At 41.1% G+C, this 15,715-nt stretch overlaps 1 protein-coding gene across 1 annotated transcript in view; it reads right to left on the bottom strand.

Moving 5' to 3' along the window:
- Positions 1-12,204: 12,204 nt before the first annotated feature.
- Positions 12,205-15,715, bottom strand: part of SAMSN1 (SAM domain, SH3 domain and nuclear localization signals 1) — a 34,387-nt gene continuing 30,876 nt past the window's right edge. Inside the window, exon 8 of the mRNA XM_041480238.1 lies at positions 12,205-13,415. Within this exon, the coding sequence (XP_041336172.1) occupies positions 13,210-13,415 (206 nt within the window). The 3' untranslated portion in view covers positions 12,205-13,209. The remainder of the gene's footprint in view (positions 13,416-15,715) is intronic.

The raw sequence follows: 15,715 nt of genomic DNA, 5'->3' as shown, positions 1-15,715 counted from the left end.
ACACCAGGCTGGGGAAGCTGTGGAGTTGTTCCTGTGTAGCATTTAGCAGCACATCCAAGGTCTTAGTCCCGATGCATACGGATGGTATAACCTGGGCCCTTCCTTCCCTTTCTTGTCTCTGCCTCCCCTGCTGATGTGGGCCTTGGAGAGAACGTGGCAAAGGAGCAGCAATACAGTGTAAGGGAACATTTCAGTGCTGGCAATCAATCATGCATGCAGGTAGTAGCACAGCTTTTCTCTTTTACCTCAGCACCTCTTAGGCAAGGCAGAGAATGTGCCCGGGATTTACGAGGCTCATGCTGAATGCAGTCAGCATCACTGCGTGCTACATTTTTCCACCTTGGTGCACCAGTATGCTGCTTAATAGACCTCTGGCATAATGTGCAACAGTACCCAGCTCTGTACCTTAGAGCTAAAAATGAGGAGACAGGAAGAGATGAACAGCATAGCTGTTTTTCATGCTGCACAAAGGGAAATTACACAGGAAGTAAGTCACCTGAAGAGACTAGACACAAGAGGAGTTATCTTTCTCTGTTAAATTAAAAAGAATGATTAAATGACAGATAGTTCAAGCACCTTGGGCAAATACTGCACAAGCACTTTTCTTGCTAAGAAAGTAACCACGTAAGTTACTGACTGACTTTAGAAAAACTGAGAAACTGTACTTGTAAAAAATCACTATTTCTAATTTACCTTCTGGCAGGGGTAGGAACCAGTTTTGGCTCCGAATAGCACTTCATGCAGTACTACAACACTGCAGCTTGTTAAGAGTACCTGAACATGTGAGGACATGGTGTCTGGGTTGCTCCATGCTTGACTGCTGAACTTGAATGGCCCTCACAAAAGCATCACATATTGAGCAAAGAACTGTGAAACCCAGCCCCAGCTGAATGCACAGTCTGCTGTCTCTTTTGGCTTTGCTAAGGTATGCAACACTGGATTCACATAAACTGACTGACGCTGGGGACACAGGAGCAAGGTATCCTGGAATCTCTTATCACATCCAGCATCTCTTTGGCATTTCTTGTTAGCTAGGTCAATACACCTGCCAGAGGAAATCCTTTTCTCTTGCTGTCTCAACACTAACCCTGTTCTGTCTCATTCCCAGCAGGTAAACTAAACCAGAATGGTCCCCCCAAAGTGTTAGAGGGTTTTCAGCACAGACTACGTAGCAAAAATCTCTGTATCAAATCTTGCACCCAAGGAAAGGGTTTTTTTTTCATCTTTCTATTTTTGTTCCCTTTTACTTCTCACCACCTAGCGTGTTAGTCATACTTAAAGGAAAAGTATAATTCATTTTAAAGACTGTCCTGTCCCAGTCTGTATGAAGACCTTTCCATTCATCTCAGCAGATGCTGGCAAGTTGTAAACCTGACTGCTAAAGGACAGACCCATAGGGAAAAGGATTCATCCCATCTCCAAGCTCTCTGATTCTGGGATTTAGCAATTTTCTCTTGGTAAAGATTTGCCTCCACCAAGAAATATGTCTAAGGGGTTTGTAGCTGGTGTTTAATTGGAACTGATCTGTACAAAAACTTCCCCTAAGACCCCAGTTTCTTCATAAAGAGGAAAGAACTACTACAGCCAAATAAAATTGTCTGCACTGAGACCTGGCACAGTATTGCTACCCCACATTTGCCATTTCATGCAATCAAGATTTAGGTAACACCTACAGGCCTTTCAGCTCCTCAAGCAGCAGGAAAATTAGAGGAACTGCCTCATAGTCTCCTGCTCTTTCAAACTCCCAGCATTACCAAAAAACTCTCTGTGTCCATGGAATTGTAGTGAAAGTAAAGTAGTGGTGTGTGAGCTTATCTCTCTGGTGTCCCAGGCTGGAGAGAGAAGCAGAAAAACTTTGTTATTCAGATCAGCTGCTTGTCTTTGGTTTCTGCTCTGACTGCAGTCTGAGGGCAGTAGGGGAAGGAGAACAGCACAACCTATCATTTGCAGCTCGTATCAAAAGCTGACCAAGCCAAAGAAGCCTCTTTCTCCCCCACTCTTATAAATGGTAGCGATAACTTTTATGGGATAGGACAGGAAGGGATCAAACTGTTGTTATTATACCTTACTCCTTTGAAATATATACTTCTAGTTGCCCATATATACTTTGCTACTCAGGTCCTAACAACATGATGGGCTATCTATAACCCCTTTTAAAAAATAATCTTTGAAGGATGAGTGGGACAGAAAGCCCCCATATCTTTTAGAGACCAGCCCTAAAAGAAGATTCCTTCTAAATCCATCTATTCCAGTTAATAGGGCTTGGCACAGCCACTATGTCTACTATTCCAGACCTTAAAAGATAATTTATAACAGAACTTTGAATGTTTCCTGGCTCAATGCATTTTTTAATATACTGGATCATTTGCATTAGTGTCTCTGTTCACCTTATATTTCATGAGTAAGTAAATTGTGAAAGGTTAACCTCTTCTATAAAAAAATAGGACTTTATGTGGAAGTCAATATTGGCACAGTCTGGAGAAGAACTCTGTCTCAGCTGTCAGGTTCAATGTTTTGTCTGGCCTTCATTGCAATTCTTTTAGTTTTACTCAGTCTTTCTTTCCTTTTACTTTTTTTTTTCTCCTAATGCTAAAAAAAGAAATTTAATAAACTAACATTAGCATCAAATTCTCTAAATTGCCAAGTCATACTCTGGCTAGCTTTTCCCCCATGCTGTGCACCACAGTGAACATTTATGCTTACACCACGTCCCTTCTTGAGTAATTTATAGCATTTAAAAGCTTAGTTGATCTTGTGGGCTGCTCGGTTCCTTGGTGCTTAAGTGGACTCTTGGCTCTGAGGCAGCAGCTCCAGGTCTAGCAGGCAGCAGTGCCCCCTCAGTGTTTGATTGCTCCCCTACTCATCCAAGGACATAACTAGCAGTATGAAAGATTTCTCCCCAGACTGATGCACACAATTAACTGAATTACTTCAACAGGGTGTAGATAGGATAGATTTAAAGTGGAACCTGTTACTGTGCCAGTGGCTGGATGAGGATCCCGCTGTGCCATCACAGGGGAAGAAAATCCTTCCCTGCCAGTTCTCGGTGGAGAAGTTCTTGCTGTGACAGCAGATCCAGCTCATACGCTTGATATAATGCCCTCAATTACCATATCTTTGTAATTATCATCCCTGTCTGATAAGTCTTGTGGAAACTATCAGATCTTGAGTAGAGGATCTAGGAGACTTGTAAGAATATAATGTCTTGAATTGATCTCTCTGTTTAATGTTTCATCACTCTGCCACCGATTGATCATTCTTTGAATAAAATGATAGCATAGCTGTATGCCAACACTTGTGATTCATTTTCACTTAGCTAATCAAAATGTTGTTTCACAAGACCCTGATGATGTTTAGGATGCCTTTTAGGAGGTATTACCTTACACCAGGCTGGCTGACTCAGATGGTCTTTTTCTTATAATGTTACTGGACCAAGCCCCGTGATTTATAAGGCATGCTTTCCTCTAGCAAGTTCCTACGAGGGTGCAGAACACTTTGATTTAAAAGTTTATCAGCTAGAGAGAAATCATAGTAAATATGATTTTTTTTTTTTTGAGTTGAAGGAACTGCAACATCCCCACATATCCTGGATCAATAACTGAACATTTTCTATTTTTACATGAAATTTAAGGATTATCTGAAGATTTCTGCCAGGTCTGTAGAGATCACCCATTCATCTTTAGCTAGACAAGCCAAGCATCTGTTTTCACTCTATCTTACGCTGAAACCATAATGCTAAGATTCAGAAACTGACTTGTTTTCAGGAGGCCTATCTTTTAGCAGTGTGAAAAAATGCAAAGAAAACTTCTTGCTGCTTCTGCAGTCATGAGCTGTGTTCATGTTTGTAGCTGAGCTTTGAAAGCGTGCACCCATCGGCCAGGGAAGTGACTCTTACTTTTTTTATGAATGCTAGTTGTTCTTTTTACTGCTGTAATCCTGATGAGTTGGCCAGTGTAATGCAGTTTGATGTTTGCTGTAGCAATGAAGGGGTAACTAAAAATCACCTATAGGAAGAATTAAGCACTGAAGTAGAATGAAGAAGTGAGTCAGGATACACTAAAGTAGTTAAGAGACTGTAGTTTTTAGACTACAATTTTAGGCAAGTATTGCATAGACCTTAGGGACACAGGTGAATTTTACCCAGAAAACAAAGCCTTTTCCCACAGGTTTATGTCTGGTATAATTATGTTCTAAAGTTCTGGCTTTTTATTTATTTTTTATTAATATTCTGTGAGCCTCAGTAGCAGTAGCACTGGAAAAATTGCTCTGTAGGGCTGAACACAGTCTGCCTACAGGAAAGGCAAAGTTCATAAAGGACACAGAAAGCACAGAGCCCCTGTTAACCTTCTGAGAAGGAAGGTGTGTTTGTATTGCAAAGAAAGCAATCTTTTTTTGCCTTAGGTCTTTGTACAGTCTCCTATGATTTCCTTCTAAAGAGAGAAGACACCACTGTAGTCATTTTGTAACTATCATCAGCTTTAAAAAGACTGTAGAAGCATCTGGCAGGGCCAGAATTGTGATTCATCATGTCAGCCACCACCTTGCCCATTATTTTTTAAGAATTGACTTAAGCAGCCTCTCAAACACTGACAGGTTGGATAGAAGCCTAACTCAATGGCTGGTGGCTGGAACAGCCACTGGAGAATGTCCTGCAAAGTCATCAATAATCCATAGCAGTTTTTTGGGGTTTGCTTTGGGGTTTATTTTTGTGTGTGTTGATTTTCAGGTTTGTTTGCTTTGTTTCATTTGGGTTTTGGTTTTTTTTTTTTTTTGTTTGTTTGGTTGTTTTTTTTTTTTTTTGGTTTTTTTTTTTTTTTTTTTTTTTTTTTTTTTTTGATTAACAGTGTAATTATTTACTTTGAGAAAACCAGCATTTCTCTAAGTCCAGGGATTCACCTGTATTTTCAAGTGTGATTTCAAATATTTAATGCCTCTTTTACAGACCAATATGTCAGTCTTCTAACCACTTGCCTTTGCTTTCTACAACATTGATGGCCCTTTGAGCTAGTGATGCTTGTGCAATTCCAGATGACAGCTCCCAGTGCTCACGTGGTGCCACTTCTTCCTGATTAAGCAGAACAAGTGAGCACCTGATTGACTTTTGCCATAAATGCTGACATTCTGCAGCCAAAGGGGAGAGGAGGGGGGAAAAAGCCTTTTGATAGTGTTTAAAGCACACAGGCCATTTTCAGAAAGGATTTCCATTTCAAGAGATTTGTTAGTGTAGTCTTGGATTAGTGTATGCATCGAAAGCTTTACTTAGGAAGATTTGCATCCTTTGAGGCACACACATAGCAAAGCTCTTTGTTGTTTTGAGTCCATGATTATGTGCTGAATAATGAATATTTTTAAAAGCCTTATGCAGCCACACTGTGATACCTTGACAATTTCAGCCAATCTCACTTTTTTTTTTTTTAACATTTGCTAACATAAAACTTTTTTACAAAGACTTTTAGCAATTTAGAAGTTCTTTAGTGCCAGGCAACCGAATTGCTGAGATGCTAATTTAAAAAAAAATGAAAGGTATCTTTTGTTGATTTTGTTTTAGAACAAGCTGACTAGCTGCAATTGAGGTTAATTGACCTTTATAATGGATACACAGGACAGTGCTAAAGCTGTACACATAAACTGCAAGTTTATTTGATAGCAAATTGTGTTAATTGACATTCATTGTGCATCTTTCTGTTGTTTATTGCTAGTTGCTCATGTGAATAGTTTGTTGATATTATAGATAGGGCAAACATTTGTTTCAGATAAATAGGATTTTCAGTTGAATAGGTTTTAATTAAATGATCCCCTGTATTCAATTTTGAAACTATGAAGTACTGTACAGTATGTACCTAAACCTCTTATCTAGGGTCTTATATTGTTGAATCATGTCTCGCACAAATTTGTTTACTTTTTGTCAAATAATGCCTAATTTTTCTGCCAGTTGGGCAAGATTTAGGTCTTTTGCCAGAGGAAACAACAAAACTACAGTGTTGGAGAGACTGAATTTATGCAAGAATTAGAGGTGACTGGTCTGCATACGCTGATGCACAGCTCCTATTTTACTGGACACTCAGCCATTGTTTTCTGTTCACAGACCTCACTAAACAGCTGTAGGGCTGACCCATTTATCTACAGACTTCATGCTTTTCGCAACACACAAAGTTTCTCATACCTTAGCTATGTGTTAAATAAATCTACAAATTCAGTCCAAACCAGTCAATTTTCCCATTTTTTTTCTCTAACAAAATGAAAGTGTAGCTGGCAAAGTCATTGGTCACACAGCCCCTTCCACTGATGATGGCTTTGCCTCCACACTGCCAGCAAAATGAAAAAGCAGCCCCTCCAAAGTCTTTTCTAGGTCACAAAGCATGCTTTTTCTTAACCAAGTTAAAATAAGAAAAGACTGATATTACATTTTGGCTGAAAAGTAAAGCAGAACTAAGACAGGTAGATGTCCTGTGGGCATGTACATACAATGGAGTGGTGCACAGCTATTAGTTAGCTGTTATGATCTTTTAGCTCCTTCTGATACTTCAGCACTCTCTTTAAATATCCTTGTAGCTCAAAACATCAATAAGGAAGTATTTGCTGTATATTTTTACCAAAGAGACATTTAAAGAGAAATAACTGTTCTTGAGTAAGTTACATTTTATTTTAATATGCTGGGGTAAATAATGATAGTCATTCACCTCCTATGTTGGAGATGAGAGCAAACTTAGGAGGCAAAGTAGTTAGGTAATAATGTACAGAGAGATTTCTTTAAAAGAATCAAGTTCCTCAGGTTTGCTGTATTCATTTTTCTCTAAAGTGTTTTTTCCCCACATGAGTGGCTTTCTATTTCCACTTCTTTTACATTTGCACTCTCTAAAGTCTAAGGTTATTGCCAACAGTATTTTGAGAAGTGCCTTCCCTGGAGGATTCTTTTTTGATAGGCAGCAAGGGACTGCTCTCAAATATGATGGTGAACATTTTAGAGAGATTTGTGATATAATGGGTATCACAGGCATAAAGACCTTGTTTCTTTTCAAAGAGAAGTGGCAAAAGGCTGGGGCCTGATTTTCAGCTCTGGCTGAGCTAGCCAGCTGCAGGAGCAGTCGCTGAGACCTGCACTGGGTGCTGGGCATAGAGCAAAGCAGGTCAGTAGTGTCTGGATGAGTGCTTCAGGAGGAGGGAATAGAGGCAGCACAGGCTGTCTGTCCTGGTGGCAGAGTGTACACTGCATCCAAGTCACTGAGGAACCCTCAACACTTTTGTGTTTGCATTCAGGGTATCTACAATTCACACAGTTTGGTTCCATCTGTAGGAAAGCTGAGGCTTGGGAACGATTCAGGTTGAAGCCCTCCCATGCCCTCCCTCCCTCAGCCATATGGACATAACTGGTAGCCAAAAGGTGTCACCAGCTTGGCCACAGTCTGCCAAAATTACCTGATGGCCCTGCGCAGTCCTGACCTGTCTCCATGTCCTAATGCTGAGTTGCACAACATGGCTACACCGTTGATGTTCCAACTTAGAAACCTGTGTGTGGCACGCAGCACGAGAGGTCCTCCAGAGAAATATTCTGGATTGGCATGAGGAAAGGGCCCTAGGAGGGAGGACATGTGTGCTTTGCCCAGGAGACATGCACTTTGTGGGACACTGGCCAGGCTTAAATTAAGCAGCCAAGGTATGTGAACTGTTAAGGAACACCACCTGCCCTCCAGCCCTCTTGTCCCTCATTGGTGTATGACTTCTTGGCACAGGCAGATTTTCTGTGCTCTTGCTGTCAGCAGACAGTTCTCATGCCTAGCAGAGATTTCTGAGCATGTCAGACCTAATTCTGCCTAGCCATAAAAAATAAAATTACCCTCTCAGATCCTCCAAGCCTATCATGGATGCCCTCCCACCATGTCCTCCTTCTAGAGAATATGTATTTCCCTGAATGCCTAGTTCAATGACTGCTGTTTATACATGATGCAACTCTGTAGATTCAACACCTGTGTTTCCCTGAATTTGTTACTGTTCTCCAGCCCCCTTTGCCTATGTGTCTGTAGTGGCATTTGTTGGCCTTTCCTAGCCAGGAGAAAATAGGTTTGTAACCACTATTGGTTTTGCAGTGAACAGACCAGCCCTTCCTCTAGAATCAGTTAATCATAAAATCACAGAATTATAGAGCCAAAGAATGCTTTGCAAGTAACCTTACAGATCATCTATTCCAATCCCCTACCATGGGCAGGGACACTTTTCAGAGGACCAAGTTGCTCAGAGCTCCATCCAACCTGGCTTTAAACACTTCCAGGGATGAGGCATCCCCAACTCCTCTGAGCGACCATGCCAGTGCCTTGCCACCCTCACCACAAATAATATTTTTCCTAATCTCTTACCCAGACCTGCTTTCTGTCAGTTTGAAGCCATTCACCCTTGACCTGTCACACCAAGCCCTTGTAAATAGTCTCTCTTCATCTTTCCTCTGGGCTCCCTTCAGGTACTGAAAGGCCACAATTACATCACCCCAAAGCCTTTTCTTTTCCAGGATGAACAATCCCAGTTCTCTCAGCCTTTCCTCACAGCAGAGCTGCTCCATCCCTCTGATCACCTTGGTGCCTCCTCTGGCCTGGCTCCAACAGGTCCTTCCTGTGCTGGGAATCCCAAAACTGGGTTCAGTTTAAGAGTTGGCAACCTGCAGCAAGGATTCCAGCCTGTGACTGTAGCAAAGATTCCTGCCTGTGTCGGTCCTCTGGCCAGTCCTCAGGAAACCACAGGCCGATGAGGAGCTGCAGGCTGGTGGGTTCACCAGGTGATACTGAGTAATACATACAAACTGAATGCTCCATACAGCCATATTATAGCCTGTTCCACATGCTCCTCAGTTGTAGGCAAACATCTGCTCATTGCCTCCCAGGAACTGAGAATCAGGGACACAAATGAACATCTCATGCAGGAACTCTTAAACCAAAGGGATATACTGTGCCCTCCTACGTCACCTGTTCCTGGACCAGCAAAAGGAGTGTCATTGCACAAAGCAGTATCACAACATACACAGCCAGCAGACAGAGCATGATGCAAATAATCTATTCAAAAGCTGACATAGCCAAAACCTCATCTTTGAGCTGTGAAAAAGGCAGAGTGTTTGCCATGCTGTTACTAGACATGTTGAGACTGCTTCTCTCTGACTGACAAAAGGCTCAGGCATCTGTGCCACTGTGACTCAGTTGCACGACTGCCGTCACAGCTGTCTTAGGACATGTACAAGCTGCCACCGTGACCCAAGGCACTGGGGCAGCCTGTGGCACATCTTCCCTTTCATGTTGTCCACAGATCTGTGCGTGTTTGTGTGGGCAGAAAGAACTGTACTGGCCTTGACTTGATGGAAAAGCTGATTTCCAGGCAAGGGGCAGGTTGTACCAGGTTGTACTCATCCTGTGAACACTGTGACATCTACAAACTGGCCTGTCTGTTTCATAGCACCCATTTATTCTTTCAATATTGCCTTGTTATCTGTGCACCAGCCTTCTTTACAAATGGGTCTACCAGTGTGATGCAGCTCCATGGCAATGTCAGAAATTATTTCAATTGCCACTATGTGGGAGAAAGTGCTGTGGTACAAAGGCACCCTTTATATCACAGCTGATGAGCTGTGGGCTCCTGCACATCACAAACCAGACACTCAGGGGTAGAACTGGGGAACTACGGGATGGAAAACTGAGTGGTAAGGTGGGTGGAAAATTGGCTGGGCCAATTGGGTTGTGTGAGTGCTGTGGAGTCCAGCTGGCAGCCTCTAGTTAGTTTAGTTCCTCAGAGATGAATCTTCTCCAGAATTTCCACAGAGCTGCCCAAATTCTTCATTGTGCTTCCTGTGCTGATGGGCACCTCAGCAAAATGAAAGCAAGCCCTTCCTTGCTGGTAGTCCCTACGCTGCTGCATTCATGCACTCTGACTTTCAGAGGTGCTGTTACAAATTCTGGAAAGCAGGATGCTGCCTCCCGGGACCTGCAGGCTAGTTCACATGGATCATGCATGGTCTGGCACTCAGCTCCTCTTTTTGATAGTAGAGCAACCCTCCGTTCATGTGGGGCCAGCTGTGGATGGCAGGCACATGGGGCTGAGCATGGGGCAGCGCTGGTAAACACTGCTAACCTTGACCAGAGAGGGTTTTGCTTTGGGAAGGAGGAGGCCTGCCACCACCTGAATTCTTGTGGGGGTCACCCAAGTCTTTCTGAGTTGTGGCTTTCTGCTGTGGGCAGCAGCAGCACGTGTGTCAGTAGCCAGCTCTGGGGGAGTCTGCAGCACAGCCCTGTGCAGCCAGGAAATCCCCACTGCCTAAAGGCTACAAGGGCTGCCCTCCTCAGCTTTGCCTCTGATGTTACTGACTGGCTTTGCATCTCTTTGTAACTGCAGGGAACAGGCTCCAAATAAGAGAATTGCAAATGTCTTAGTCCTCCTTAAATGTAGATGAAGGTTAATAAAAATGAAAATTACATAAAAATGACATGACACTCTTGAGCAAGTGACAGGAACAAAACCTCTACTGCTTTCTTCTCTTCCCTATCTCAGGTACATTTTAAGGATAACTTGAAAGTCACTCAGATCTCCACCAGACTTTTTCCAAGAACTCCTAGAATAACTTTTTATTCAGATTACCCAGCACTTAAACCAGTTGGAGAAATGCTTCTGCTGTTCCAAACCGTTTAATCCATGATCAGTGTGATTAACGAGACCACTGAGAGAGGCAAGCAAGTTGGGTCTGCTGCTTGTAGGAAACACAATTTTTTCTTTGTGGTTCAAAATTTCCTCATTCTTTTTCTCAGAACAGTGTGAGAGAGCGGAAGTGTCTCAGTTTGAGATCTAATCTGCTCTGCCTTCGCAGGAAGCTACAAAAGTCTCAAACAAGCTTTCAGTTGATATATTTTTCTAAATAAGAAGCCCTTTGGACAAAGCCTTACTGATTAGAGATCAGAGCAGTTACAACTCATGCCCTTCGTTCCCAGCTACTTAACCTTACACCTGTATCCCCTTGTCATCAGCCCAACAGGCAGAGTTTAATTCCTGTAAAATATAGCAGCTGTTGGGTATTTTGCTCTGTTGAAATCTTTGCCTGTCTCACTGCAACTGGTTAGGGAGGCCTATTTTCATTTGCAAGCCTGTGCAAATTAACATTTCTCAGAGTATTTATATCAGGGCACAGCTCTGGTCTCTGTGGCTGTTAGTCCTTGACCCAGCTAACTTAACTGCTTCTTGACAGTCACAATCATATTTAAGCTCACCTCAACATACTTTTATAGGTCCAGCAATTTTGCAGATGTCTTCAGAACCTGAAGACTAAGTCCATCTGCCACAAAAGCCAAAAGATAACCTCCCTCTGAGAGGAGTTCAAGCTGAATTTAGTCCTTCTCTAGAATGAGGAGATGATAGAAGCCAATTGAAACCCATTATTTCAGAAGTTAAGTCATATTAAGTAATGTCAGTACTGCATGTCCTGATGCACTACTGGCTGGAAAAGCTTTAAGAAACAAATATAGCTGCTTGATACAAGCTCTCACATTCTTCATCCCACCAAGGGTTCTCCATCCCCACCACACCTGGCAGTATGGGGTCATTGCTGCTAAATGATGACATTGGTTGCTGGTATGAAAAGTAAGTTAAAACCAGAAACAAATCATAGTAGCTCCCTTTCTCATATTTGGTGGAGGTTTTCGTGTTATGGTTTGTTTTTGGTTTTTGGGTTTTTTTTTCCTAAACAGAGTTTATTTACTCCAAACCTTTGAAATCTTATTAATGCAATTTTCTAGAATTGCAATTTTATACTACAGCCTTCAAAGCAGACTTGTGTGTTAGGAGTCTGACAGCAGTAGTTTTTTGACAAGTCAGGAAAATACAGAAAACACTTGCATTGGGGAAAAGAAAAAGAAAGGGAGAAAAAGCTTTCCATTTGTTTATAGGTTCTTCAGAAATACTCTTTTAGGGGTGGAACTTTTTGTGTTTCCTCTCTTCTGAAGGTGATTTTCTTTCAAGCTGTCAACAATATGTGGAAACTCTTTAGCATAAATGCAAAATTCCTTAAATTATGAAAATTTTGTGACTAATGACCGAGCAAAAAGTCTCCCTCTTGACTTGATACACAGATTCTTATGCACACTAAAAATAATCAGTGGAATTACTATTGACTGTGTTAGCCTTAGAAGAAAGCAGTCTTTGAAATGTAATGACCACATTAAAAATCAAGTATTTTTAAAGAGCTTAAACACATGATTCTGTTTATTATTGAAGGAAGTACTCTAAAAGAAGACAGGCAGTTAAAATGTGTTTTCCAGTGTGAAATATACTGGGAAAAGACAATAAAATCTCATATGAAAGAGAGTCAGGTACAATAACCATGTTAGGTTCCAAGTTCTGTATACAAACACATACTCTATTAACAAACTTCACACCACACACAAAAGTCAACACCTTCACAAAACATTATCATAAAAGCATAGCACTCATCCTGATGGCTTTTTTTCTCTGAGTTTGAATTCTCTGTATAATGCTTGGGACAAATGAGAACAGGTTTGAAAAGAGCCATAAAAAAATTGCCACTGCTATTTGGATGGCTCTGTTCTTCCACAACACAAGGACCACAGAGAACTGGATTCAGATTCACCCTACAGTTCTCTCATGCCTCCAGGAAAAAGTAGAGGAAATGACAGTCTACTTTAGAGCTCATTCTGGAGAAAAGTGAGCTGCGTGAAACAGCTTTAATATTAGTGAGAATCGGTACTTTTCAAAGTAGGGCTTGACTGTATCCACCTTTTTATTATGATTACATTTCAGTGAAAAGACATTCTGTACACATTTCAGCAAAACACAGCTGAAAATAGAGACAGTGTGATTAATCCATACATTTTTAAAATAAATATGTACAATATTTACATTTTGGACAGTTCCAGATTATGAACCACTACCTAGAAAAAATCTCTACTATTATAGAAAATGCATTTGCTGTACAAATATTTATAAATACTTTTGTAAAAGCTTTTTCAGGGAAATACCTGTGGATTCATTGAAAAGAAAAAGATGAGAAATTCTTATAGTCAACTAACATTTAGTTATCAAGTGTCCACATATGAAACAGTTTACAGCATCATGATTCAGAAAAAGGTAGATTTTCAGTGTTGAGAATATTTTGTATTCTGCTTCTGTGCCACCATACTGACAAATGTGATTGTCTTTTCTGAAAATCTGCAGAAAAGCAGCAGTACCGAATCAGTTTGACTCACTGATTGTTATTGACTGCACCATGTCAGACAGGGCTTCTGGGTCTGCTTCTTCTTTACCATTATCTGAATTCTCTGATGAGATGTAACAGCCAGAATCTCTTGGACAGTCATTTAACTGTGATTTGTCAAAACTCTGGTGAGGGCTTAAATTCTGCGTCTCCTGACCATCCTCGCTTTTCTGCTGTTCTTCAACTAGAAAGAACAGAAAAGGAAAGAAAAAATTGTCAATACAAGTGCCTTGGGAAAGAGCTGAGATAGCAGCATGACTGATCTTGAACAACTTTGGAAGCAGAGCTGGTAATCTACACATGACTACATCAATCTATTTTGTCCATCAGAAACAGAAACCTCAGCATCAGAGAATTAAAAGTACGATTACATGAGTGTAACAATATCTGAGTTGAAAATGAGGTTGGTCTTTTTCCTTCTGGATGTTTCTCAGAGATGAATGCTGGGGGCTTTGGCCTGATCCTTTATGCTGGGGTCCTTCAGGCTGTGCAGAGTGCAGCAGTCACCGTGCGTGGTCACTGTGCCCACTGCAGAGATGTTCCCCCTCCCGAGCTCGTGTACTGCAGAGTGAGATACTGAATGAACCACGGGGCCCACTGAGCCTTGTTTAAAACATACTTCTCTATAGATCTGTTTTTAGAGTGCAGCCCCCACCACCTGATGTGCTCTCTGCAGGAGAGAGAATGTGCTGCTCTTCAGAAGTGCTCGGCACAAGGACATGGTAACCAGCTTTTCTAAAGCACCGAGCTTTTCAGCAGGAGTGGGTGGCTGATGGAAACTTCCACCGAGCTTTCCAAAACAGAAACCTCAGAGGAAGCTAAGATGCCTAATTTCTGCTGTATGGTTTTTGAACACTGTTCCAAAACTAAGTAGAAGCAAATTATCTTGCAAAAAATTTGCCCTTGTTTAGCTGCTGTATGACTAATCTGTTCAAATTCAAAAATCTGGAACTCAGTGGCAGTATCAACAGACCTCTCAAGAAAAGTTCAACAAGAGAGGACATACAAGTATATAAGGACTCTTATATGTACTGGTTTTAAATTTCCTCTTCCTGTTCTCTAGCTGTGAAGTACATGTTTACTCACAGTAAATTTCTTAAGAAAATAAGATATAAAATACAAATCTTTCCATTTCCTACTTTTTTTCTTGTGCTGTTACCAACCACCTGTAGCTTTAGTTTTACTTCAAACTGTATTTGGCTTTCTGAACAAAGTATAGGGAACACATCTCAGAGGCAACAGATGGTTTCACTCCAGATTTTTAGCCCTTCAGAAAAATGGTACCTTTTTGCTTTTGCAAAGTTCCCTTCTTCCACTTGTTTTGTTACTCTTTGGTTAAACAGCCAGTTCTGGATCTTTAGTCATATTTAAACTGTCTCAATTCAAGTTCAGGCAGAATGGAAGTCCAAAGATATGAAGGATTTAATGCTGTGTCAAAATCTAAATCTCTTTTAGTTCCTAGAGTTTTAAAATTTCCACAAAGAACATTCATACTGACTTTTATTTCAATTGTTGGAAATTATAAGATTTGATAAAATGGGAAAGATTTTAAATTTGTTTTGTTTTTTTTCTATCTTGTATTGAATAACACAGAATAAATTAGAAATGAAACACTGGAATTTTTCACTCCTTTACAGTGAAATGGAACAGCGGAAGAGTTTCTTTGGAGACCTCTTTCATTGTGTGAGATTTCAACAAGCTTATTTCACAAAGCATTTTGATTTACTGAGAAGCATTTTGAGGTCTTGATGGAAGTCTTGTAGATTTGTTTGGCCTGATTAAATCAGCTTAGTATCTTCTAACTTCCAATTGCCTTATAAATTGAAAAACTTAGGTGATTTTTTAAAGAATCCAAAGTCTCAACTTAGTTATTTTTTAAATAAAGTCTGAGGGTATAGATAGAACCAGATGTATTTTGAAGAATAATTAAAAAAAATTACTTTAAATATTTTCCAAGGAATAAAAGTTCCACCTTGTTCTTTAATAAATTAATTGTTAATTGCACTTGCGTGAAAGAGCACACGTTGCAGCAGATTTAATTGATATCTGTAACTGTTTGATCTCCTTCTCACTTTACAGAACACAGTTTGTCATGTCAAATGTTATCTCTCTCTTTGCAGGGAAAATATTTGATGATGTAGGGTCCAATTGATTTCTGATGGAAGTCAGGGAGGAATTACAAAGGCATCGCAGTGCTGAAGGTATTCCCTCGCTGCTGGCAGCGACAGGAGCAGCTCAGCACAAAAAGCAACGATGCCCCAGCAAAGCCTTGTCCTGAGTGTCCTCAGCCCCATCCCAGCAGGGCAAAGGGATCCAAGGCTTGTGCAGCCCCGGGAGCCCTCCTGCCCTGCTGCCTCCCCCTAATCCGCTCGGCCGCCCAACGCTGCTCGCTGCCCTTCCATCCGCTGCTCCAGATCGTCTGCTGCCCTGGCAAGCGCTGACCTAAAAAGTGTTAATCCTGTTTACATTTTCAAGGTCAGAGAG

This window comes from Pyrgilauda ruficollis, unplaced genomic scaffold (genome assembly GCF_017590135.1).
Source record: "Pyrgilauda ruficollis isolate IOZ18807 unplaced genomic scaffold, ASM1759013v1 scaffold50, whole genome shotgun sequence".
NCBI lineage: Eukaryota > Metazoa > Chordata > Aves > Passeriformes > Passeridae > Pyrgilauda > Pyrgilauda ruficollis.
The sequence above is the reverse complement of the archived record's forward strand: the minus strand, read 5'-3'. Positions and strand labels throughout refer to the sequence as shown.